This window comes from Chenopodium album, chromosome 20, assembly GCF_948465745.1.
Source record: "Chenopodium album chromosome 20, dcCheAlbu1.1, whole genome shotgun sequence".
In the NCBI taxonomy this organism is placed as follows: domain Eukaryota; kingdom Viridiplantae; phylum Streptophyta; class Magnoliopsida; order Caryophyllales; family Amaranthaceae; genus Chenopodium; species Chenopodium album.
Genome location: NC_137853.1, coordinates 10260755 through 10288029, shown reverse-complemented (window position 1 = coordinate 10288029; position 27275 = coordinate 10260755). Strand labels below are relative to the sequence as shown.

General features: G+C 36.2%; 1 protein-coding gene across 7 annotated transcripts; it reads right to left on the bottom strand.

The window, feature by feature from the left end:
* Positions 1-1618: 1618 nt before the first annotated feature.
* LOC145597447 (uncharacterized) lies at positions 1619-26517 on the bottom strand. 7 transcript variants are annotated; one of them, XM_081653616.1, is made up of 28 exons: positions 26132-26517; positions 23262-23421; positions 22008-22100; positions 21748-21868; positions 21493-21667; positions 18696-18870; positions 16085-16213; positions 15776-15935; positions 15369-15589; positions 13858-14460; positions 12251-12319; positions 11992-12108; positions 11664-11909; positions 9617-9664; positions 9393-9521; positions 6937-7101; positions 6784-6846; positions 6584-6691; positions 6384-6467; positions 6243-6290; positions 5767-5841; positions 5212-5304; positions 5035-5115; positions 4876-4947; positions 3388-3432; positions 3214-3297; positions 2380-2483; positions 1619-2283 (listed from the first exon to the last, which is right to left on the bottom strand). In XM_081653616.1, exons 1-28 carry the CDS (start codon positions 26353-26355, stop codon positions 2139-2141), a joined length of 3837 nt encoding a protein of 1278 aa, XP_081509742.1. In that variant the 5' UTR covers positions 26356-26517; the 3' UTR covers positions 1619-2138. The 7 variants fall into 7 exon arrangements, with proteins under 7 accessions (XP_081509742.1, XP_081509738.1, XP_081509739.1 ...); XM_081653612.1 differs by having other exon boundaries at positions 15369-15935; XM_081653613.1 differs by having other exon boundaries at positions 15369-15935; positions 21493-21661.
* Between the last annotated feature and the right edge of the window lie 758 nt (positions 26518-27275).

Genomic DNA, 27275 nt, shown 5'->3' with positions numbered 1-27275 from the left:
GGATTTTCACCATCGGGCCCCGAAATCTCAAAATTTCCTCAAAAAGCGTGGATTATAACCTTCAATTTTGTAATTTTTTTGACCTTTTTCCGCCCGAAAATAAAAATTGTCGAGATGTTTACCATGGTCCTTAATACCCTCCGGGAGTCCAATTGGGTTGGTGGAATCATCCAATATGTCATGTATCGGTCATTTTACCTGTTTGCAACTTGCACCGATTTCATAAAGTCAACTTACCACGGACGTTTATGACAACATATAATGATCATATATGGTTTCAAACGGCATTATATGACCTCGAGATGTATCCCTAAGTGTTTCAAGGATATACGCCACCAGGCCCCAAAACCTCAAAATTTTTATCAAAAAGCGTGGATATAGCCTTCAATTTTGTAATTTTTTTACCTTTTTCGCCCAGAAATAAAAATTGTCGAGATGTTTACCATGGTCCCTAATACCCTTCGGGTATTCAATTGGGTCGGTGGAACCATTTAATATGCCCCTTAACGGTCATTTTACCCGTTCACAACTTGCATTGATTTCGTAAACTCAAGCCTACCACGTACGTTTATGACAACATATAATGATCATATATGGTTTCAAACGAAATTATATGACCCCGAGATATATATCCCCAAGGGGTCTCAACACTTTTTTCCACCGGGCCCCGAAACCTCAAAATTTCATCAAATTGTGGTTATAGCTAGAGCTGTCAAAAACTGAACCGACCCGAGAACCTGACCTTAACGGACAAAGATCTGAACTCATCACGTGCTCAAACAATGGGGTGAAACTAGTGACATGTAACCTGACCTGACCTGATCTTAACCGAAAACCCATTTGATCCAATACTTTATGACCTGAACCCGAACCTGCCCCCGACCTGATAGTAATCGTCAACCGATTTAATCCGACCTGAAAACAATCCGAACCTGAACTAGTACCCGGCTCAATTAAAACATGAACCCGTGTCATGGAAGGTTTAATAAAATTTTATAACCTTTTATTCAGCTTATATACTAGTATAATTCTGTAAACCCTCAATCCGATTTAATAAAAAATTTTGTTCAGCTTATATAACTTTTGTTCTCTATTACTTGTATATAGGTTTAATAAAATATTGATGATGTTTGATCAAATTATGAAATGCGTAATTATATATTTCAACTTGGCCACATCGATATTTATTAGAATTGAACTTGAACTAAAACCCGACTCAACACTAACCCGAACCCAAATGTACCATCTTGTTAACCCATCCAAACCCGACTCAACACAACCCGAACCTGAAATTGAACCTGATCTGATTTTAACTCGAATTGAACCCGACCTATACCCGAAAAGGTGAATGACCCGTTATAACTTGAACTGAAATTGACCCAACCTGAACCTGATTTGAAGTTAGATTGACCCGATATAACCTGATCCTGATTTAACCTGAGACCTAATTTGACCCGACCCAAACCCGACTTGAATACCCGAATTGACAACTCTAATAAGGTCTAATAAGTTCAATAAGTTAAGATAAGTTCAAATCAGTGAAAATCAGGTGAATTGAACACACCCAGAGAGCTAACTGAATACAAAAAAAGTTGTGCGAGTAACCAATATCTATATATTTGCATATAAAATATGTGTTAAGACATTGAATCGGTTTCCTTTTTGTATATCAGCTGGTATGTTGGATACAAATACATGATATTAATTCAAGTCCTATTAATGGATCTCATCTAGCTTAATAAAATCTACTGGTGCTACCCAAAACCAAATTTCATCTACTATATAACCTTTGTGGGTCTCTACACCAAAAACGAAAAAATAAAATAAAAAATCCGCACCTATAATATATATTTCTGTTTTGTTATAAACCTTTTCACAACGGACTGCATACAATCCTCTGCTGAACAGACAACATTCAAATGCAATATATGCGTTGGACTCTTTGCAAAGCCGCTCCATTTGATACACCTCCAAATGTTTTGGTTCTCATGTTCATCAATTTTCTAACCAGCTTCATGCAAATCATGTGCACTTCAACGTTGATATAAGACAGTAGGTAAAAAGCTTAAACTTGATACTTGTATAAGATATTAGCGTTAATTGTAATCTAACTTATGCATGAACTTCAACCAGTTACTCTAGCTTCCACTGGATGATTCTTTACTTTTCTCTGGGACGGCATCCTTGTCAGAGCTGCCTGCATCCTCAGCCTCAGGCTGGGCTGACTGCGACTGACTTCCAGCTTGAGAATCAGAGGTGATGCCGAGTACATTAAGTACAGACCTGAGACCAAAGATGCAATTGTAATCCCCAGTCCATGATTTTATGACAAAAAAGGTGGTCAAATGTGCCACAAAACAGAGATCATTTTGGACATACCTTGGGAGAGAAGATTTAATGTTCTGCTGGTTTGCATGAGCAGCCAGAGGTGCTTTGAGTGCAGGAATTTTATTTAGAGCAGCTTCAAGCTGAGCTTGTGGCAACTGGAAAAAACAGTACTAACATTTAAAACAAAACTCCAAAGGCACCACGAATATTTAGAATTCATGTCTTGTAAACATTTTTCTAAACAAACTTATGTCAGGCCAATGTGATTTTACAATCCAAAGAAAGTATAACTTAGTTTCACTATTAAACAGTGTCATGCACAAACTGTCTGGTCTTCAAGGAGTTTGCAAGCAGACAGCATAATTCTAATGAAATCATCTTTTTGCAAACGACCATGCGCTTAATCGCAACAAGCAAAAGTAATTTAAGAGTTGCTCTCTATAGGTCCCAGATTCAAGCTAGTCTACATGTGCTCAATTAAAAATGCTAAAACCTGGTAGGATTATTCTTCTGAATAATTTACGAGTAAGAAGTAAACCAGAATAGAAAAGCTTCAATCTCTTTTCGAAAGAAGATTAGATAAGCTTTAAGTGGAAGAACCAAGAATTCTACAAGCCATTTTTTTAATCCTCTCAGTTTATTGGGTAGAAGCAGGTAGATGGACTCAGATGCTCTATAAAACTTAGGATCCCAGTATTTGAAGAGGAATGGAATTGTTTAGCTCTGCAGCTTTAGTTTTCAGTTTTCATTCATCTGTGAAATATTAGAACCATATTGAATTGAAATATCATTGTTTCTATTTTAGTAGTGTACTTGATCCCCTGATAAAATGCCCCAGAAAAGATGGCTCATAAAAAAACAGACATATCAGAACATTGGACGTACCTGAAGCAACACGGTAAAAGAATGAGGTTGTGTCAATTGAGCACATTTGAGAAATCCAACCCATAACTTTGGGTATTTCCATATCTGTTAGGAAATGTGCCAATCATAAGATTCAAGGAAACATGAAGGTACTGAGAGATAAATAGCAAGGCAACCTATAGCTGAAAATGTTACCTGCTTGCTTACAAGTCGAGAAAGGATATCCATTATAAAGTCCACCTACAGAGTGAAAAAAGAAAAATTTAGAGTAATCTTTTTCAAACTGAAATGCAAATGAATACTAAAACTCAGAAACCATTGTAATACACTAATTCTAATACCAATAACCAAGAAGGTCACTCTAAGCTGGTTGAAATGTAAGGCAAAAAAATGTTGTTAGAAGTTGCCTCAATTTATGAGTAAGTGTAAAATCCTGCCTCACAATTAAAATGTGTGGTGTAACAAATCTTACAAAATATGGTGGCAATATTTTCCTAAATGCATGAACAGATCACAAGGGTGGATGATTAAGTAGCTTAGTTGGTTAAAGCCTTGAGGGGTGATACTCTAGACCTAGGATCAAATCCTATTAGTTGGTACTTTGTACTAGTAGCATGCACCATTAAATAATAACACAGTATTCTAGTACTAAATCAAAGCAACAAATGATCTCACCACTTAAAATACTTGAAATATGAAAGTGGCAGTTAAAGGTAGTAGTTGAAAAATGTAAGTGGCAGTTACAGGTAAATGGCATCCCCCAATGAAAGTGGCAGCTAGACATGATCAAACTTAGGGTATGCTAATACATATAGTCAAACAAATATTCGGCAACTTGAAAATGAAGAAAGACAGCAAGCAAACACTTGAAAAAATAGCATATCTTGGTCATACTTTGTGGGAGCAAATCACTAGTACTCCCTCTGTCCCACATTACTTTTGTCGTTTAGGTTTTTTTCATGCGAATTAAGGAATTTGGGACATGATACAATTAAAGTGTAAAGGTAGTCCTTTTTTTGGTTTTAATAATTAATCTGTGACAAAAAGGAGATATATCATTTAAGTCATTTTGGAACTTATAAGATATGGTCCCCATTAACTTTTTATTCATAGTGGGTACATCTTTAGAGAAAATTTGAGTATATTTGTGTCTTTAACATTATCCAATGAAGGCCTGATGAGGATAATTATAAAAGGAAATGGGAAACACATTTTAGGACACCAAATATGGAAATGGGAAAAGTAAAGAGGGACGGAGGGAGTATTAATCTTGCCTAAAGCCGGTGACAACACCAAAGTACTCACGGAAGAGACCTTAATAAGACTTACAGTCAACAAATGAAATAGCCAAATTAGATGCACAAGATGTGTACTTAAAAGAGGTTATTTATTAATTTATTATTTTTAATGATACTATTATTATTCTTTTTCTCTAACCAGACATATTACGAATAGTAAGTGGCTCGAGCATTTTAAGCACATCAAGACAACTAGCCAAGCAACAGAGTTTATATAGCTTTGTTTCAGACAAAAGAAGCAAATCATTGATTGCTTATTTCAACAACAAATAAATTAAAGAAAGACATAAAAGAACATAGCTCTAAAGTCTAAAGGCTTGAGGATTAAAGAAAGAGCAAAGTATATGATATCATAGCATGCAGGAAAAAATAATATCCTTCTCACCAAAGCTGGAAAAGCACCGATTGCTTGTAGTACTGTTCTCATGAACAACAATGGAAGAGGAATCTGTTCAACCTACAAGTAGAATAACGAAATCAAAGGCTACAGGATTAACATAAGGGAAAAAAATAAAGAGAAAACAGAAGATTGTTCAGAACATACCAGCTGATTCAGAACCTTGGCAATTACTTGCTGTGTGAACATTTGTCTTTGCTCAAAGCAAGCATTACATGCATCAGTCACCTGTTCATGGATAGGAAATACAAGCAAGATCATATTAAGATGGGAAATTAGACAGAAGCAGATGTAAAAATAAAAAGATGGTGGCAAGAAAAATGCCTTCTTCAAAGGAATTCCATCTTTATCAGGGTCTATGCTGTGGATGGCAATTAACACTTCTGATGGAGTTAGCACAGGATTAGGAGTCGAACCCTGCAAAACAATTCGCTCGGTTAGATAATACTCCATGAACTGGTTTAAGTAGTTGCTGAATCTATGTGAACTATCGAGCTAGGATGGTTTTTTCACTCAAAATCATAAGTCAATGAATTTCATGAAACAAAGAACTTCTCAATGTCAATGGTTTTTCGTTAACACTTTGGATACTTCCAAGAATAACAAATCATGACTCACATCCTCCAGGCTCTAGTAGGATGAAAAAAATAGCAAATAGGTAGTTCAATTTGACAGTTTAAGATTAATACATCTTAAACTTGAGATAAAAAGTCTTCTCTCTACTTTTTGTCATCTTCCTCGTCTTTACTTGAAATAATACATTAAGATTAACAAAAAAATAAAAAATAGCAATACAAAATTTCTACTGCTTTCAGATCGACATCCTAGTAGTAGTAGAATACTATTCCAAACCGGCAATAACAATTAGCAAGAATATACCTGCAGCAAGCGTGCAAGAGCAGCCTGGAACTTGTCTTGGGGGAGATTAACAGCATGAGGGAAGACCCTCAACACCTGACAATACAAAGTCAATAACAATTACTCAAACAATTGCCTACTCCAAAAACCTAGAGATACAGCTATAAAATGATGATGTGCAGGCATTGAAACTGTATCTCAGATGTAGCTTCATTCAGCACAAAGTTAACCTAGAATTCTGGAAGTTGATGAACACAAGTAAACAGGTTGATGATATGCTACATGCTATTACCATCCCTAACAACGCTGAAAGGTGAGGGAAATTATACTATACACTATCCAACAAGTAACTACAGAGAAACTATCTAAGAAAATAATTTCTATAGATAGTAGCATTTTCTCTGCAAGCTGCAGGTGATAAATCAAATGCCTACACAGTATCATTTACAAACATGCATGAAAGAGAATAACATAGGGAGCATATATGTAGAAAGAACCTCATCTTTTGGTAGAAAGGGCAATATTGGAAACAGAATCTCTATATCCTGTATCATGCAAAAGTAAAGATGCATTAGTATATTACCAATTCTACATAAAAGTTATGAGAAGCAGAGATAAAGAAAGAAAATATAATATACCTTTATCTTTGTCTCATAAAGTTTTTTAATAGTAAATATCAATTCTGCAGATGGAACCCTGCCATCTGTAAGAGTATGCAAAACCTATAGCATGGAAAATTATGTGTCTCAGAATTTGGGCATTTTAGATCCACATGCCTCATAAAAGGATAAAATGCAAGGAAATATCAGTCTCTAAGGTACAATAAATCTGAACAAACCTGCATCAGAAGATTCTCACTTCCATCAGGTGGATCAGAGATAATCTCAAGAAGAGGTGGTGATGCACCCATTGTCCGAATAAGAATAGGCATCTGGCTATGAATTGCCTGTACGAAACCAAACAGTATAAGAATGAGCAAATTAAAAAGTGCATAAATAACCAAGTCAAATGACATATCATATGCAAATCCAAATACACCTGTTTCGCTGACTCGGGTGAGCTTTTATATATGATAAATATTTGGCGAAGAAGAGTATGTTTCTGCAAGCAAAGTCAACCACAAAAGACAAAATATTCAATTAGACAACAGATAACAAAGTCATACACAACCAACTAAGATAAATGTGTCACCTTTGTACATAGGGCAAAATACAGTGACATGCATTGTTGTGCTTCAGATACGGAAGTACTGGCAGCAATTCCAGGTGTGCAAGGCGGGGAATTATGAGCAGATGATTCTACGGCCATCGTTTCCCCTGTCGATTGGTCTTTCGCAGCCAAAGTTATTTCAAGACTCTGATCAAGTTAAAAACAACGGGGTAAGGGGACATCAAAAACAGGTTGAAATTTACACGAAGTGGAATGCAACCGTAGAGAATACAAATGCAAAAGCACATCAGGATCAGAATTCAAATTAAAGCAGAGAATGATAAACCATCAACAAAAGATTACCACATTACCAGAGGAAACTAGCGGTTTGCACATCACCAGAAGAAAAGGGGCCAAAAGAAGCAAGAAGTAGGAAAAAGAAAAAAAGTCACCTCATCAGGACAAAGAATTATAAAATTTAAAATCACATCAATGTGACCACTTCACCATCTGCTGATCCATGTCCAAGGGAGCACTTTCTATCAACGACAAGAGTGAAAAGAAAAGCAAGGGGCTTCCCACTTTTTTTTTTTTTTTTTTTTTGGGGGGGGGGGGGGTGAAAAGAAAAGCAAGGGGCTTCCCACGTTTTTTTTTTTTTTTTTTGGGGGGGGGGGTTCTCCCAATTTTTAATCATGCCAATGCTTGGCTAAAGTTCATTCATCGTAGTAAATCCCATGTCAAATGTATTTCAGGTGATCTACAAGCCCACCGTAAATTAAATAACCTGCTACGCAGTCAGTCATAAATCACCAGCAGAAGCAAAAACAATCATAACAAAGATCCTACCAATTTGACTGACAAACACATAGTATACATTCAGAAAAATGATAATCTTGATAGTTTCTATTCCAAAGCAAAACTAACATATAAGAATCAAGAGTAAATTTCAGATTAGCTTTAGGGTAAGGGTGTTTTAAAAGATAAGGAAGATTTTTTATGAGGTACATTATTACGGGATGGAGTAAGTGAGTAACTATGTATAAGAAATGGGGTAAGGGTGAGTATATGGGTACACTATTATGGGACGGAGTAACATCAAATAAAATAGAGTAATAAAGGGTGTCTTATTGCATAAACCCATTTTTCTTTGCATTTCCCGTGATTTCAAGAGCTCAAGTAATAGTGTTTGGTGCCATATTAATATAAAAGAGCAGGACTTAGGCAGGTGTATAAAGCTCTTCAATCTTTCACTACCATGTCATCAGAAAGAAATTCACCTTACCCTTACTCTGTTTAATGGGTCTTACTCAGCCAACTATCTCTTACAAAAAGATCCTTCCCCACAATGGTAGCTCTGAACAGCCTACATATAACAATGGAGCTAATCTGCCGGAGGGTTGCCCAAACCATATATTAGCTCTAGAGTGCAGGTAGTCTAGGGACACCATTTCATTGACATAAAAGCCTTTTTTCAGCTTGGATATTTAATGATTTGAGCCAATCGATAATTTTGAGAAATTCCTTCCTTTTGATGACGTCCTTGTTGACTTTTCACAAAGATTTGAAACCTGGAAAAAAAAAAAAAAAAGGGAACGAAGGAAGTACTATATTTTACGAGATTTGATCCTAAATCTTATGCTAAGTCAACACGAGGGGTACAGTATCTTTCAGGATGAAGACTAGTACATCATTTTATGAGCTATCAGTACATTGTACACTTCCATCAGCTACGTCCCTTCTCATTTGATCCAAAATCTCTAAACATAAAAAATAATGATGAACCTAAAATCAATAACAAAACTTCCAGAACAGAAAAAGGTATGTACTGGCAGCTCAAAGCCTCAAAGTATGATGGGCTTGTCCTATTCTCTTTTTTTTTTTTTTAATTTTTTTTTCACATTTTATCCCCTATAATTTGTGATTCACCCACCCCAATTTTTGGGGGTCATTGCTTTGGGTGGAATGCCACAAAGCAGCGTTGATTGAGAGGCTGTCAAAGAAACCGGCAATGGTTCATCAGCAAGGACAGCAACCACGGAGTGGCATCAAGCGAGTTAACTAGGGAAGCCGAGACTGGTTGTTGGGAGGTTGACTGTGTATTATGAAGTTCTCAGGAAGGAAGATGGTGAGTACTATTTATTTTCATGTTTCACACAGCATGTTATTTTACTTTAGAATTGATAGGATGGATTGCATTTAGACATCCAATGAGTGAAAAATCCATCTCATGAGAATTGTCCCCTAAACATAAATCCGTAATTTCAAAATATTCCTTCCACTGATCAAACAAGTTATTATAGCAATTCTCCTCCACATATGAGTTTGCATATCAACAATAAAGCAACCGCTCAAATCCTTCAAGTAGACACATATATTAGTATACGAGGCGGAGGGAGGGGGGGTGGATCCAGAAAGAATGAAATCTAGCAGGTAATCTAATGAAATTCAGTCTCCTCTTATTATTATGTAAAGAACAAGTTCTGAAAAGCAATTCACACCTTTTGCGATTGAATACTTGATTTATCAGCATCTGCACTATGAGTATTTTCCACAGTAAGCAGCTTCTCCTTAGCAAATTCTTCTACTTGCAGGGAAATTGACGGTAGCGGATACAATTTATTTGCAACCTGCAAAAAAGGAAATAAGATAAAAGGCACACAAGTGATATGTGCACTTGAATAGTACATATACAAAGCTTTATTTGTTAGCATAGTAGACATACCAAACGTATTGCCTTCATACGAACTTCCTCCATATGATGCACTGCACTCTTTGGAAGGAGAAAAGCTTATCAGAGGACTTGATATCGATACAGAATGAATGCGTATACAGATTCATCATTTTAAATCATGTCCGACCCCTATATTAGATCCCAGTTCCTATAGTTACATAATTATCATTATCACTAAGGCACTAGCTTCTATAAAAGAAGTCTCGTAGTAAATTGGTAAAGCTGTTTTTGTATTGCTAAACCCATTTTCTTACACATCCTTATATTTATACTCTTCAAAATTATCTTCTTAGTTAATCCTAAGTCCTAACATTTCATACTTAACATATGCTATAGTCTTTCATAATTTAATAAGATATATCAAACAAGCACAAGCAACTTAAAAAGGTGTTTTAATCATTGTGAGATTCGTGATCACTATTCACAATTAAAAGTCACTTATTTTTTTTTGACACAAATTAAAAGTTATAGATATAACTTCTCTACACAAATTTGCATAATTGTTTCAATTTATCGCACATTTACAATATATTTATTTCCTTTCTTGATGGTTTTCATTGAATAGCAATAAAAAAAATAACTTCAATTAATTACAAAGTGGAGAATAAGAAGACACTTCTTAGAAAATTCTTCAAAATACATAATTCTAAAACAATAAAAAAAATCCACTAACAATCCTATAAGAATTATGGCGTAGCTAGAATATCTCTTAAAGGGCTAAGAATCATACTGTCACAGATTTTTACAACTTCTCACAAGCCACAACACATGTCCATAAGATAATTCTGCGCACACTTTGGTATAACTTGTTTCTATAAACAATTAAAAATTACCACTTGCTATAATGTGATCTCCAAAAATACAAGAATTATATTGTATATATAATTGTTATTATTTTAAATGATAAATTCTGCATTTTATTGTTCATTAGACCGTGATAGTTTCTTATTTCGTTCTCTATATTATTCCCATTGAAATTCATTATATGGTGTCCACCTTATTTTCTTCTTTTGCTATATCATATTTGTAATGTAAAGACATACTAGGAGCATTGAACAAATTTAGTATTTCCTTATAAAATGGGCATGCAATGCATGCAATGGAAACAATGTAATCATCTATCTTATATTTCCCTTTTAGTTAATGCTGGAATTAAATTGGATAGACAACATATATTCCAAACACTTCACAGCTCCTCACTGATTTCATGCATGATGGCATTGTGATTTTTATTTTTCAAACCTTGTCTTTCATGATGTCTCTCAATCTTTCCTCTAGTATTTTCAAATCCTTTTTTTTTTTATTTATTATTTTTTTATAATTAAGATTTGAGATTTTCTAGGATATTTCCCCCCATATATAATGACCCTTGTATATTGAGATTTTCTTGTGTTGTAGTTGTACCCATTGCATCCCCTCTAAATTTGTCCATGCAAGCTATTATGGCTGCCACATGCTCACATGATTTTGACCATAAGTGAAGACTGAGGAAGAAGAGGAAGGTTCATAGTCATAGGTTCTTCACATGCTTTGACCATAAGTGAAGACTGAGGAAGAAGAAGATTCATAGCCATAGGTTCTTCACATGCTTTTGACCATAAGTGAAGACCGAGAAAGAAGAGGAAGGTTCATAGCCATAGGTTCTTCACATGCTTTTGACCATAAGTGAAGACTGAGGAAGAAGAGGAAGGTTCATAGCCATAGGCTCTTTTATAACGTCATTAATTTTCATCCAAAAAAATGTGCAAATAGGACCATAGGGTCATCTTTGAATCTCCGGCATATGAGGTTATATTTTAGCATATTACTTCATAATGAGCTCTAGGGATTCAAGGGTTAATATCCCAAAAGAAAAGGATGATCTATCAGAATGTTAACACATCTATGTAGATGTTGGAAAAATAAAGATGAAGCCCCATTTCCCTTCAAACGGCATCCCCGATCACAGCTAACTTCTAAAGGAACATTACACTTAGATCATTGTTCAATTAGAGATTGACATCTACATAAAATCATTAAATATGATAAAAACACAGACCTGCAAAGCAATTTTCAACAGCACATCACGCAGAGTTGGCCTCAGCATTATCAAGCTCCACACAGCACTGAGACCTTGAGTAACCCGATCTCCATTGTGCAATCCTTTTTCATCTTTATCTCCAATCTCAGGTGAACACAAGCATTCCAATAATTTAAGGCTCGATTTGGGCAGATATGGAACTTCACTGAACAAACGACTCAAAGATTTGTCCGATGGTGGGAAAGAATCTCTCAGTGTTTCTGCCTGCATAGATATTCAACAACTTACCACAAAGAATATATGTCCAATGGAACGAAAGTGACAAAATAGAGGACTGTATACCCACCACTTTTAGAAGAAAAGTTTCATATACAGAAGAAGCAGTTGTGGAAGAAAAAAAGTCACGCTCTTCTTCCGCCTCCCCATACAATCGATAGAGGACACGCAATGTCAACTCGTGTCCCTAAAACATTGAGTGATTCAGTTCATGTAGTGCATATTTTTGGACAATCATATTTCAAAACAATCATAAGAGACTCAAACAAATATCATAGAAACAAACGCAACATGATGTCAATAGCGGCAAATTGAATAATATACATCACCTCATGATTTATGTAATCTGACAATATGTGTGTTTGTAGACATGTCCAAAGGTCAAGGTCCAATGAGAGCTGCAGAAGGAAGAACGGAAACTAGGTCAAAGCACAGAAAAATGTCACATATGGTAGTGAAAACCAAAGGGACACCCGACTAAAAAACAGTAAAAATTTAAAACACAGTATCTTTATCTGCTTCATTCCAGCGCATCACTTTTCTTCTCTCAGATTTTCTAATATTCGATATGAAGCTGCTTTTCTAATATTAACACATCACCCCCAAAAAAAAAGGTAGCAGAATGATGCACCAATTTTAAAAAAGTTCATTTCAAAAAGGTTGTACAATATTACTTTCAGCATCCAGGTCTATTAAGCAAATAAAAAAGGTAATGTTCTCACCAAACGTTAATGAGTATAAATACATAAAATTTGAACTTTAAAAAGTTACTTAATCCATCCATATTCACAAAGGTAGAAATTATCAAAAGCCTAAGTCCCCTAGAAAATAGTGATGCTGCACCGTAGTTAAAAAGGCATCAGAATTCTGACATAGAAAAAAGGAAAGTCAATCACACATCCTCAAAGGTGATGGGGGTTTTTTTTTTTTTTTTGTGTAAAATTCTATTGGTTTACTCCTCTGTCATACAGTATAAGTATGCAGTTTGGAAGGCAAAAGAAGAAGAATAAAATAGTTTAGTTTGCTTCTTTCCTATATCAAAGTTTTAGATAGAAAGGAATGACCTAAATTCCATATTACAGAATATTTTGACATCTTAAGATGTTAGCTTCTCTTTGGACTTTGGCCTCAGAATCATGGCCTCATGGGGAATTCCCTAATCATTCTGATGTATTGTGAAGCAGGAATCCTTCTATTCTTTTCCTTGATATCTAGTACACTTTGGTCCCAATTTCTTGAAATAAAAATTTCTCATATAGAAAAAATACCTAAATACTAGTTTTCATCTTCAAAACTAAATGCTTTGTCTGGATAAGAAAACTCAAAAAAAAAAAAAAAAAAAAAAAAATAATGTTAACTTAAAACTACAGCTTTAGGATTTCTTCGAGTAGAATAAGAAACTTTAAAAACCAGGTATTTCAGAAAGCCATTATACAAATTTACACCCCAAATCATTTAGAATGACACAAAAAAATCCTCTTTTCCTGGACGGAAGTTCTCTCTTTATAAAACATCAATTCTTTACCTGAAATCATACCAGATCATGCACTAGTAAATGAAGAGATTTCAATTTTACAAGAACAAGGATAATTTACCATGCAAGGACTTTCAATGAAGGCTCTTGATAAAACAATCATTTGAAAGATCCTTTGGAGATCAAATTTGCCAGTTCACTCAGCATAAAGGAAAAATATGATTCACCCAAGAGGAAAATTTTGAAACCTTACAGTTTGATAGTTCTTTGCTGTCTTTCATATTGAAAAAAAAAACTGGGTTTGCACACTTTCTACTAGCTGAGTAAGCTGACTAATTCAATCCGCGAAAGAAATATTTTATAATAATGTTTGCTGAGGAACGAACCCATCACTAAGAATAAGAAATATAAAAGCACCTTAACTGAAGGATAAGGATTAAAATTTTAAAGCATAATAATTACCTCAACTCCCAAATAAGAAAGTAAAGAGAATCGAAGCTGTGAACCTCCAGAGACAGCAACCTGCTTGTATGCTTCCACAATGCGCAAAAATACCAGCTTTTGAAGCTTATCCTTGTCTTCGCTAGAAAGGTCTATCACAGGTGCTGAGAGCTTAGGCAAGACAAACTGGTGAACTGGCCCAAGGGAACTAGCTGTAGAGGCCATCCCTGTGCTTGCATCTGCTGCAGCAGTTTTAGAACTAAGTTCCTCAGACTTCTCAGTTGACACTGATGGAAGTGATTCTACCTTTAACCTTTTCCCAACACTTGTAACTTGATCTTGGCTTCCATCATCCTGATCTGTGGAGGCCAGTGATGAAGAAGCAACAGCGTCAAGGAATCCATCGCTATGAGCATTATCCAAGCCCGGAATGGCATTATCTGAAGGTCCCATATCTTGAAACTCACAGGCAACAGCTGACCCCTTGGGTACTTCCAAAAGATTACCAGAATTGAAAGCACATGGCATATCTGAATCAACAAGCCCAGTTGAAATTTTTGACGTAGCACATGCCACAATGTTATCAGCAACGTCCATAGCATGAGATTCTTCTAGAAGCGGATGCTGTCAATTCAGGGTACACACGAAACTCAAATAAACTAGAGAACAAAAAAAAAAAAAATATATATATATATATATATATATATATATATATACGGAGTATATTTCCAACAAAAAAAAAAAGTACACGAGAAAAATAGTTCTTTATAACTTTAGTGAACAAAGAGCATATGCTTGTGTGGAAAAAAAAAAAAAAAAAAAAAAAGAGCATAATTCTAACAATCTGTAACAAAATGCAGGTTTTAGGAATGACTGACTTCAGTTTTTGTGTAATAGAGTTGCAGACTGCTTTCCCATTGTACTATTTTCGATAAAAGATAATTTCATAGAACAGAACTACATCACTACAGCATGAAGAGAGGATACAATCGCATTGTAGACGCTAAAAGTTACAAGACTGCATACAAGATACAGAGGAATTTTGAATAAGTGGGAAAAGAACCCAGGTGTAACCAACCATAAACAGGCTACAAATACAGCACAATACCAGAACACCCCAATTCCACTAGTCACATAGAGCAATAAACAGTTTCCCTCAAAGCAAATCATATAAATCCACGCTTCCAAACATCTGACAATCAATACTCACAAATTCAAGAAACCAAAACACATTACCTCCATGAACCCCATCACTTAGCCTGTCATTACTCCAGCCACTTTTACCCTTTGGTACTTTTTCATAGATAGTGGTTCTGCTGGAGTTATCTCCTAGTTTTAAGTATGATCAGGAAGCTAAATTTCCATTAAATGTGACCAAGCACTACTTGTACACTAATCAAACTTTAAAAAACTAAAGCTAAATGGATTTTTTTATTTATATATTGGGTGCAAAGAAAGGGGAGGGGAAAGGGGCCTGCAACATGACATCTTTGAAACTAAAAATATGCAACAAGAAAAATATAGATGCTTGCCTCAATGTCATGTGACACTGGTGGTTTGACATCAGCTGCTGCAGATATGAGCTCGGAACTGCTACAGTGAATGGCATTTGTCAAAAATGATGAAAGTTGATCAAAGGGGGTATCAGCATCAATTTTATTGTAATGCAAACCCAAATTTGCTTGAAGTTCTTCATCTCCCTGAGCCTTTGGGCAAGTAGAAGGAAGGTTTCTCAAGTTCCATATAACCACTTCTGCAAGTAAGTCAGCAGAGATACCTGATATAAGTATCTCCAAAGATGCAGCAGCCTTTTCACCTTGAGCAACCAGGGCACCAAAAAGCCCAACAAGTTGCTGCACAGGCCCCAAATCATCTTCTTTCGATGCACTTGCCACCCCAGGTGAATCAGACTTAATTTCGACAGAAGAACGAAGATCACCTGACTTATCACTCAGCTCTTCTGATAAACTGTTCATAGATCGGGCACGTTTTCCAGGTGTATCATCATCTTCATTCCTGTCACCAACTTCCAGGTCACTGGATCTTTTTCTACCCGCCTTATTATGCACTGGATCATGGATGTCAAGTGACTGCTCCTCCTGTCAGATACCGAGGTTGGTGCAAATTTGAGCAAATTATCTAAGTTTTCTTTCATGAAAAACTGGTACATTTAAGCAAATGCTACATAAAAGTTACTCATCTAAAAAAGAAAAATCAATATTCAGTTCAAAAATCCAAAAGCGGATACCTTAACAGCAACTAGCTCAGCCTTTTCCTGCTTCACATTTCCATTGCTACTGCACATGCTTTCAAGGGCTTTTTCTGCCAAATGCCCAGCATTCATTTCCTTCAAAGCACCAACTAATCGATCCCGCCACTGAAGAAATCAATGATATCATGAGCTAAAAGAGCATAATGTTTTAGTAGAATAATTCTCATTATTTAACCCGCTGCAACTTGTAAGTCCAATTGGTAAAAATTACAACATTAAATAAGTCAACAACTCAGCAAGACTATAGCAAACCATCTTCTATGTCCTACGAAGGAATACCCATTTATAACATCACAATAATGTAGCCAGAAAGATAAAATGGAACTAGTGAATGCCTCCTCATAAGAGTCAAAATAAATTTGCAGCTTTAAACTGACTCTCCTAAAGCTCAAAGACTCTAATCCATCAGCATCCTCAAATCTACCAAATCAAAGGAGACACACTCTATCCAAGTATATTCAGACCTAGGGTGGAGCATGGCAAGGTAATAATTTTAAATTTAGCAGTGAAATCATAAGGGATGGAGGAGGAAGATTTTTGTGGATGACTACACGGAATAATCACTTTTGGTTCATGTAGCCGACCAGCCGACCCCACCTATGGGATTAAGGCTTTAATTGATTGATTGATTAGCAGTGAAGTCATACTTACCGTAAATCATGCTAAAAAAACATGCACAGGCTCCGCAAAAATATAGCAGAGATTATGTGTGTGTGTGTGTGTGTGTGTGTGTGTGTGAGAGAGAGAGAGAGATCTGGTAGTCATACAATTAAATAACCGTAATGATTCAAGCTCATCTTCTGCAGATAAGGATTCAAAAAGGAAAGACACATGGGAAAAAGGGATCAGTTCCATGGTCAGGAAGCATCAGGTTGGTTTTCTGAAGAGTGATTTGACAATGGATAGTGCAAGAATGATTGCAGTGAATAGATCAGTGAAAGTAACCCTCCATCAGTAACCCGTAACCCCATACATACATTGTCAGTAACCTCATAATGTTCAGTAAGTCCATATATGGGATTATTGATAACCTCATTTTGTATTTTTCACACCATCAACTAATGGTGTAGCTCGTCTCATATAATATTTTTTATTTTTTTTTTGGTGTTCCACCCGGTTCACCCTTTAGGCTAATCCGGATCGGGAATCAGTTCTAGGTGGTTACGTTCCAGTCCCCTCCCAATTGTTGTTGTAAGAAATTGTGGAAAGGTGACCAACAATTTGCCCAATTGAAACCTCATCATCTCAATTCTCATTATAGTTGTGGATGCAATATCACCAAATGATCTTATTAACTTAGTTGAGGGACCTTTAAATCAACGAAGAGCTTGGTTAGAGATTTTGGAATGGATTCAAATTGAGCTAGAATACGTTCCATTGTTTGGTTGAACTTTCTTGCCTTAGAATCTCATAACATGCAATATCTAACTTCACCCCAACTACCAAGAATCACATACCCACCTTCCCCCTAAGATTCTAACTCCATTCCACTCTGGATACAAACCCTAGCTATAATAGAAGGAGAAAAGAGAAAAATAATGAAAAACAATCACCACACTTTGCCATCACTAAAAGGGCATCACCAAACGATTCTTCTTCGTCTAATGCTATTAGTTTTTTTTTTTCTTTTTTATTGTAGGGGGAGGGGGATATTATGGCGCAAATTAGGTGCAAAATTCAGGCAAAGAGATGCTATAGCATTTATGAGTTAAATAGTTAGCGTTTTATTCGATCTTCACAGTTTTTTACATTCTTCTACCCTTAGAAATTTTTGTTGGCTACTTTTTCTTCACTTGTTATAATCTTTTTTTTTTTTTTTTTTGAGAAAATCTGCAATTCTGGTTTTATACAAAGTTGATACTTTTCCTTCTCTAGATGAGATAAGAGTGCAGGAGCTTTAGGGAGAAAATAACATCCAATAACTGGTAATACTTTAATAATGTCATCACTGTCTGTTGTTTAACATAGTTTTAATTTCTAAACCCATACCTCAAAGGCTCAAACCCACAGCGGAGGTGGGTATGGCTCATACCAAATTTTCAGATATCAAATAAAGTAAAAATATTCATTCTCAAACATACCCAAACACATGGTATAAAACCCATACCACCTCAGCTTCATTTGTAATTCAACTCATACTAAAAAAAAACCAAACATTCTCTTATACACATGCAAGTCATTCACTGCTATGCCAGCTTCAAGCATCCATATTTACACAAAATACAGTATCAAATCCCAATCTAGTGAGGCCACTTTCAATAAGAAACTTTTCAACAGGTCAAGTATGACTAGAAAGTGTCACATACCTAAAAGATAAAGATAGCTATGAACCAGAGAAAGTTGATTTATAAAAGAAAATGAGTAAATGTATAAAAGGTAAAAAATATGACTTCTAATTATCTAATGTGTATCATTCAAATTAAGTAGACAGTCATTACAGGCTTACAGCTACTCCAACAGCCAAGGTATCAACCGATCATCAAATTAAGTAGACAGTCTTCATACAGCTATACCAACAACCAAGGTAGTCAGAACTTTATTAATTTACATAAGAAACAGCGCAAAAAAGGAGGGTAAAAGATATTACCGGGGTAGCACTAGGGTGTGCACACTTCAAGCAAGAGAGATATGCATTCTTTAAAGCATTCTGTACTCCATAAGCATGCAACCCCTTGATAACAGAGTTTGAAGGATCCAGACCCAGAAGGACTGGAAGAATTCGTCCATAGAAGGATGGCCTCTTCACAGCAATGGCCGACAAACTGGTAAAGAATAAATTAAAATATATAAGTAAGACCAAGCAGTCTGAAAAATTCATGAGGATCTTAAGATTATGAAAGGAAGAAAACTTGGAACACAGATATAAATATTTAGATTATGACAAGAATCAGAAGGCCATGGCCTCATGGTCTTAACAAAGGCTTTTACAATAGGAACTGATAGTATGTTCTCCTTTTGTCCTAAGAGGATCTAATTTCTGGTGACTATGCCATCACTTATCTTATTAACAATTCAAAGACAGTGATATCATTTGATATGCTGAAAGACTTGCAATTACACACACAACAGCAACAGCAACAACAAAAAAGATGTGTGTAACACAGCACTTGAACATTTGCCACAAATCCACAAATCTCCCCCACAACAATAAATGAAAACCCTTGCATTACAGTTTACAGATATAACTCATTCCTACATGAATGGTAAGTTCTAATCTTTGTTGTGCTTCCTGCATGTAAACTTCAAATAGAATAAAAGACTACTGACCCAGGTCAATTAACATCTAAAGATGGTGGTAAAATGTTCCACAGTTGTCTTACTCCAGTCGTCAATCACCACAGCCTTTCTCCAGAAATATTAAAGCCACCCCATTATCATTCACAAAACTAAAGTATTTCCAGCAGTTGACTCTGGGAAGAATGGCATCACTATTACTTTGAAGAGTAAGGCAAGTTCAGGGCAGGATAATAATAATGCCCTCTTCTTGTGCTTAGATACAGCTATACTAAAACCAACAATTAATAAGTCATTGCATTCATAGCTGTTCAAGTTGGACTAAGATTCCAAAGCTTTCTGAAGGTTTAAAAACTCTCATCTAGTAATACCCAGGATTGATTCAAGAACAGAAGGCCTTTTTGTTAAAGCATTTAATAGGTGCATCAGGGTAATTGGGTCAACACTTAGTAAATGACAGCAATATATATCAAATTGTCATTTAAGTAAAATCTGGTAAAAAAAACAAGGATATTGGAAATCAGAGTATAGCGCAGTGTATGAAAAGCACGCCTCAAGAGCACCTAGGCGATAAGTGATTGGGATAGACACTTTGTGATCTAGGTGAGATGAATTCAAAGAAGCTTATGAGGTGCACCAGAAGCGCATGATTGAGATGCAACCAACTACCCAAGACACATTTGAGGCGCACATCAGTTGAAGCTGAAGCAACTACTTTCGAAAGTAAGGTAAGCCCCCCCCCCCCCCCCCTTTGCCTGTCGGAATATATTTAAGAAAAATTAAAAAGAATAATCCCACCTTTGGCTCATCTTCTCAAAACAATCCCACATTTGCGTATTCCAGAAATAATCCCACCTTATACCCCCATCTTCTCAAAACAAGCCTTTAACCAGTTTGTGAAATTGGTAACCTATGGGACAAGGTCACTTGCCATGTGTCACATTCTAATTGGTTTCTTATTTAAAATTTAAAAAAAAATAAAACAAAAAAATCTTAGCTTCCTCTTCCATCCCCTGCCGGACCTTCCCTCTCCCGTCGGACCAGCAACCCGCAGGCCGGACTCAGTTGCCTTCGGGTAAACGGAACCCTTTCACGTGCCGGAGTAGCAGACCCATCTAGTTGTTGGTATTCCGCAATTCCCTTTCCTCTCCCCCTTTGGTTACTCCCTTTCTGCCGGACGTCTGCTTCACCGAAACCACCCCCTCGCCACCATCACCACCATCACCCGAGTAGCAAACTCGCACTAAAGCCATTCACCTCCCAACCGCCTCCGCAAACAGCCCACAAATCTCGTGCCTCGCCGCCGTAGATACCCAACTTCACACACCACCAACCACCAAACCAACAACACACCTCACCAGCGGCGCCACTCCACCATTCATTTAGCCCAACAACAATTTTGATAGCCACCAATTCGAACAAAAATAGCGCCCGCATAACAAATCGAAGTCGGCCGACTCCCCTCTCCTTCCAATCCAGGTGGGTTTAGGTTAAGGGGGTGAGATTTTGAGGCGTTTGTGGGGATTGGGTAGCGATGGGTTCGGTTAAGGTGGAGCCGTGGGTAGTGGGGTACGGTGGAGTCAGTTTGGTTATTTAGTGGGTTGGTGGTTAAGTGGTGGTTATGGAGGTGTGGTGGTGATTGCTTGGTGGAGAGTGGTAAGGAGGGAGGAGAGAAATTAAAAGAAAAGTTCAAAAAAAAAAAAAAATTTAACCGGTTAAACTGGTTATAATTAAAAAGGACCGTTTTGAGAAGATGGGGGTATAAGGTGAGATTATTTTTAGAATACCGTACGCAAAGGTAGGACTGCTGTGAGAAAATGAGCCAAAGCTGGGATTATTCTTTTCAATTTTTCCTATATTTAATTTTTAATATAGTGCACACCACTTTATTGAGGCACACCGATGGGGAACCAAGGCGCAACTAACCTTGAGATTTCTTGTACATCGATTTAGTAAATAATGCCATTTCTTATTCATATATGTATTCAAATAAAAGCACACCTCAGGTATAAAACTTGAAATACTAAACTTCAAGACCAAAAAAGGAAACACCAGGCATTGCTTGGGTATTAACTAGGGAGCTACTAAGACAAACAACCTTACATCATTTTCCAAGCAAAAAAAGAACTCATTAGAGGGGTATGGCTTACCAATTAATGAGCACAACCACCATGGAGGTGCTGAGAGATTTCACGATGGGGAGGCGAAGCTGATCAAGCAATAATCTCAAACTTTGACTGGCTTCCATTGACAGATCCCCAAGCTTCAGAAGAGGATGCCCTCTACGAACACATGAAATACTGAACCCTGCTTCCTTACCTGCAGCTAAGATCAGATGCTTAATAATTATATCAACAAAAATCATTGAGTAAATACTAATAGCTAGATTAAGCTATGGTCCATACCATTACCATCACTAATAAGATGAGGTGGTAGCTCAGTACCACCATTGGGGTCTGGAGTATAAATAAGAATGATGGCTGCAACAAATTTCAGAGCCAACAATCGTTTTCCATCACTTCCAGACTGCAACTAAATACAGGTATTCATCAGATACATACAGAATGAAAGATTTTTTTATCGAATAAGAGCACTGAAAACTTATTTCTAAAAAATTGTGTACAATTGAAAAAGACATTGAAGAATTTTATGAAAGGTAACATGCCTCAAAAGCTATTGAACATATCTTTTCTTTCAACTTCAGCATCCACTCCCACGCTGACTCAAGCGAATCATCCAACTTGATTGCATTTAGCCCCTACACTTGCCAGAATAAGATGAGACGAAAAACATTTGTAAGGAAAATGGTTTGAACCATCCAGGGATAAGTTAAGCTAATTTGACATCATATTAAATTGGAATCACATCAAAATTGATGCCCTTCTACACATGCATTGATAATTCATTATCCCTCTGTTCTTTCTTTCTTTCTTTTTTTTTTTTAATTTTATCTTCCTACTTACTGTTCAGATAAAATGAAGTAGTAAGTGGAAAGTGAGTCCCTTTTTTTTACTTTTTAGGTAGGAGATAGAAAGTTGTTTAGAAACATTGGTATTATTATATAGTGTTATGTAGACCATGTGATGGGAAAAGGAGTGATAAAAGTGGAAATTTCTATACCATAAAAAGAATAAAGCAAAAGTAGGAAGACAAACAAAATTTAAACAAAAAAAAAAAAAGAATACATCAAAACGAAAAGTAGTAAGATAAAAAAAAAAAAAAAAAAAAAAAAAAAAAAAAAAAACGGGAGAATTAAAACCCAACCTAAATATTGGAAATGATATACCATCACTCTCCTAAGAAGGCTTTGCAATTGCATACTTGTTCCCTTTAATGAAAGGAGAAAACAACTTCCTCAAAACAAAAAAAAGAAAGGAGAGAGAATAAAATTGATGAAAAAAATCATTAAAGGGAAAATAATAAATAAAAAATAAAAATGAGTGCAGGAGAATCAGAAAACCTTATAGCAGGAAGATTTCACAAATACAAATTTCTAAGCAGTAATCTGAAAGACAATCCCAGGCTTGAACTCTTACAGAGTTACAGATCAATGAACACCGAGGCTGAACTTGAGCTAACCAAGCCAAGCCAGTTCAACGTGCTTAAAGCCTCAAGCTCATTTTGGCTCACATCCTTAAATGCAGCATATTAGGCTATAACAAGTCTCAAGCTCACTCAGATTCTCTGCAGTGACATGGGAAAACTCAAGGAATCGCCTCTACAAGGTTAGCAGAATTAAGCCATAACTGGGTCAAACTAACAGTCTAACACCCCCCCCCCCTTCCCCCTCATCCTATCTGGGTCACTATATTCCCACCAGCATGATATTAGATAATACACTTAACAACTAATGTCCAATATTTACAGATTCATCTTTTCATCAAACAAATTTAATGGATCATATCTCACACGAGAGTACCTGTAGTGCTATTTTCTCCATGGTACAGCAAAATATATTGGTGCCAGATGTAATAGCTTGCCGGGCCACTGCTGGAGTATCATCATCAACAACAGTCAACAGTGCAGGTGTAATTTCAGGTAAAACCTCCAAATGCCTCAACCCAATTTCACCAATTACCCTAGAATCCGGATAAAAACAACAGACAGATTGATGAATTTCTAGAAAGAAGGGAGGGAAAATCTTAACAAATTGGAAGGTAAAAGAAAATCCAACTTTTAACCAAGGGAAAGTGCTAGGACCTTCAATGCCCAATCTAAGAAGATAAAAAGGACTTTTGCCTTTCTTTTACCCAAAAAAGCAACAATATCAGAATCTGCTTCAAGCTCACTAACCTTAATAAACACATAAAAGTATAACAACAAACATATATATGATCCTCCTCCCCCGCCCCCAGGAAAAAAAAATCAAGCATGGAACTGGTGTTCTGCTACTACACCTACAGATCAGGAATATGCAAAGAGAAGACGGAAAATATGGTAAGCTGAGGGTTTAAAAGTCCATCTAATGGAGAACATACGTTAGTGTAAGGAGACATGGGAATTGAAGGATTTTGTATCAGAAGGAATCAATCAAAGTCTTAATAATGAGAACATTGCATTTTAAAAACGATTCCCCATAAGCCTGCCTAGTTTGGTTTCAGCCCATCAAAAAAAGCTTCTCACCCATTCCCTTGGAGACAGGGGCGGATTTATTAAGGTGCACAGTGAGTCACATGACTCACCAGCAAAAAAAAATAAATAAATAAATAAAATCAAAGAGACCGCCTATTACAGATAGGCGGTCTCTTTGTTGCTTCTATATGAGTTTAGACCATTGTCTGTTTTATAAATATCAAAGAGACCGCCTATTAAAATATCAAATAGGCGATCTCTTTGTTGCTGCTATTGTGAGGCATTGATAATGAATAATTTTTTGCGCTACTTTTATATTTCATTAAAGAGACCTGTTATATTAAATAACTGGTCTCTTAATAAATAATTCTTGTTTTTAGTTGCACAAATTTAATATTTTCCCACAAAACTAATTAAGGAAAAAATCATAAAGTTAGTTTAATTTAATAGTTTTATAGTATAGTATGTATTTTTTATGTCTTATTTTTGGATTGAAATCATTTTGGTAAAATATAACTTTTTTAATATAATTTTTGGATTGAAACAAGTGATTAATTATTGATGGTGACTCATAAGTTCGAAAATCCTGGATCCGCCACTGCTTGGAGACCACATAAACTTTAATCACCTTATGCAAAAGAAAATACCATTCAACAGGAATTGCTAAAGCTACCTTACCCAATCAGGAAGGGATTTTAGACACTGCTATAAAACCCAATTCACCTTATCCCTTAGGAATAAAATTAAACATTCTTGCTTCTCTCTATATGCAATTCACTCAGCCACAAGGGAACTCCTAGTCTTCTTTAAAATTACAAACAATCCTACACAAATCATAAGAAAGAATTAAGAAGATCTTTCTTACATCAATTGAAGAGAATCCTGCCTCTACTCCTCATCCACCAGTATAAGAACCCTCCTTAGGAAATACAGTAATAATTAAGAAAGAGATTCCTATGTGGAAAAGGACAACCTGCATCCTGGAAATTAAATTCACAGCAGGACACAAGCTGAGGAACTTGTCCGTGCAGGAACCAACAAATAGAAAAAACACCAAAAAAATGTATGAAACAAGTAGCTTGACAAGTGAATCAGCCAACCTTACCAAACTCTAGTTTAAAACATTTAAACAAACAAGTTCATCTTGAGGCCAACAACTCTCACTATAAACCTTTTACGATGTATTGGATGAATAAAAGAAGATCGGTTAATAAAGAAGAAATTTTAGCCTCCTTTCATTTCAATCATTAGCACTTCTATTATTACTAGATTCCCAGGAACATTGATTGTTTATGTGACACCTTGTCAAGCAAAACATTGCATTTTGTTTCTAACATTCAGAAGTTAGGATTCCTGATTTCCTATAGCTCACACATATATTATCATAGTACGTAAACTAATATGAAATTAAGGGTTCACCATAATCATCACATTCCCAATTCTTTAAAATTAAGGATCCACCACAATGTCACCGATATGCCCAATACAGTAACTTTATCCTTAAATTCTTCTTCTGGCACTTAATTCAAGAGGGGTACGTTGAGAGGCCCAATTTATAATTTTTAATATTTGAAATTATGTAAACTTTTTCTAGACATTCTAAAATAGTATATCAGTGTATGTAACTACTTCATATTATTTTTGAATAAATGAATAAAAAAAAGTGATATTCTACTGCTACAATTGTAACATTAGAAAATAAAAATGATACTTCAATCTTCTGCCAAAACTCACCATACCAATCTTAAACCCATTTAGGTAATCCCTAAGGTTTTATCATCAAACTATCCTCCTCCTGATGAACCGAAATCAAAAATGCAAACACCTCTCTTGACACTATTCCTACTAGCTTTGAAATCAATCATTGAATTCTCAATACTGAATTGTCCTTCCCCAAACATTCTTATAAGTATCTACATAATGTTTCCAATAATTCTTGTAATATCAATGTTCCAACAAACCCCTAAACCAAATATCAAACAAGAATGGCTAGTACAAGTACTAAACTTTACAATCAACAATCATCCTATACAACTCCAATCCACAAAAACTCAAAACCCCACAAACTAAAAATATCAAATTCCATAAAAATTAGCTTTAATTAGTAAAAACACAATCAAATTAATAACCCACAAGCCGCGAACAGAATAATCCAATAGCAAATCAGTAAAAATAAGTTTTAATCAGTAAAAATAAAACCTGAAATGAGAAACTTACTCGGTAATGCATTTACGAACAGGGCTAAAACAATCTGAAAGAAGCCTCAACAAAGAAGGGAGGAAATCAGAGAAAGAAACAGTAGTATCATCTTCTAAGCCCAACAATTCCTGCTTAAGTTGATGCAAATTATCGAGCTTTGAAGGGGTATCAGCAGCAAAAGTAATTGAATTTATGAGACTCTGAATTCTTTCTTCAGAACCAGCCGCCATTAATCCCACCATTATTCTTTCTTCTTCTTGATTGATTAATTTTGTGAATTTTGCAATTGCTTCATATCAAGATCTTGCTGTATTTTTTTGGGGGAAAGTTAATGGGGGACGAGCGGGAGAACAAGGGGTTAGACGTTAGAGAGACTGAGAAAGAGAAATCGTTATAAAGCACTTGGGCATTTTTGGTAACTATTGTAAAAGAAAATTAAGGACGAAGAAGACTTCTTATTTACCTTAATCAGCTAATGAATTTTTTTTTAACCAAAAAAAAAAAAAAAAAAAAAAAAACCGTATTCATTATTTTGAAAATTGGCCCTTATATCTTAGGAGAAACTCCTTCTGTACAGTGCGTTTTTAGTGCAGCTGGCCGCACGGTGCGGCAGGGTGCCCAATTAGTAACCCCTCAAGTAACCTCCCAAGTAACCCCTCCAGTAACCCCCAAGTAACCCCTCTTAAGTAACCCCTCCGGTAACCCCTAAGTAACTCCCCCAAGTAACCCCCTTAAGTAACCCCTCTAATAATCCCCCTAGTAACCCCTCTAATAATCCCCCTAGTAACCCCCAAAGTAACCCCTGGCCGTACCAAGTAACCCCTGATCAGACCTAGTAACCCCCTTAGTAACCCCTGAACGGACCTAGTAACCCCTAACCAAGTAAGTAACCCCTAATCCTACACCACCTCAAAACCTTAAACTCCACCAACCACGCCCAGCAACCCACACCACCAACCAGCAACCCACACCAATCACGACTAGCAACCAACACAACCAACCACCACCAACCACGCGCCCCATCACGCCATGCCACCACCACTAACAAACCCAGATCCAACCGAAACCACACCCAAAAACCACCCTAACCACCACTACCCACCCACGAAACCACCACCAAACCATTTCTACCCACGAATTTACCACCACCCACCCACGAAAC

Coding starts and splice junctions, on each gene's coding strand:
- LOC145597447 (XM_081653612.1), bottom strand. CDS start 26,355: ATGGTGGGATTAATGGCGGCTGGTTCTGAAGAAAGAATTCAGAGTCTC. Junction 3,298..3,387: donor CTCGACTTGTAAGCAAGCAG/GTAACATTTTCA, acceptor ATTTCCTAACAG/ATATGGAAATACCCAAAGTT. Junction 2,284..2,379: donor ATTAAATCTTCTCTCCCAAG/GTATGTCCAAAA, acceptor CTTTGGTCTCAG/GTCTGTACTTAATGTACTCG.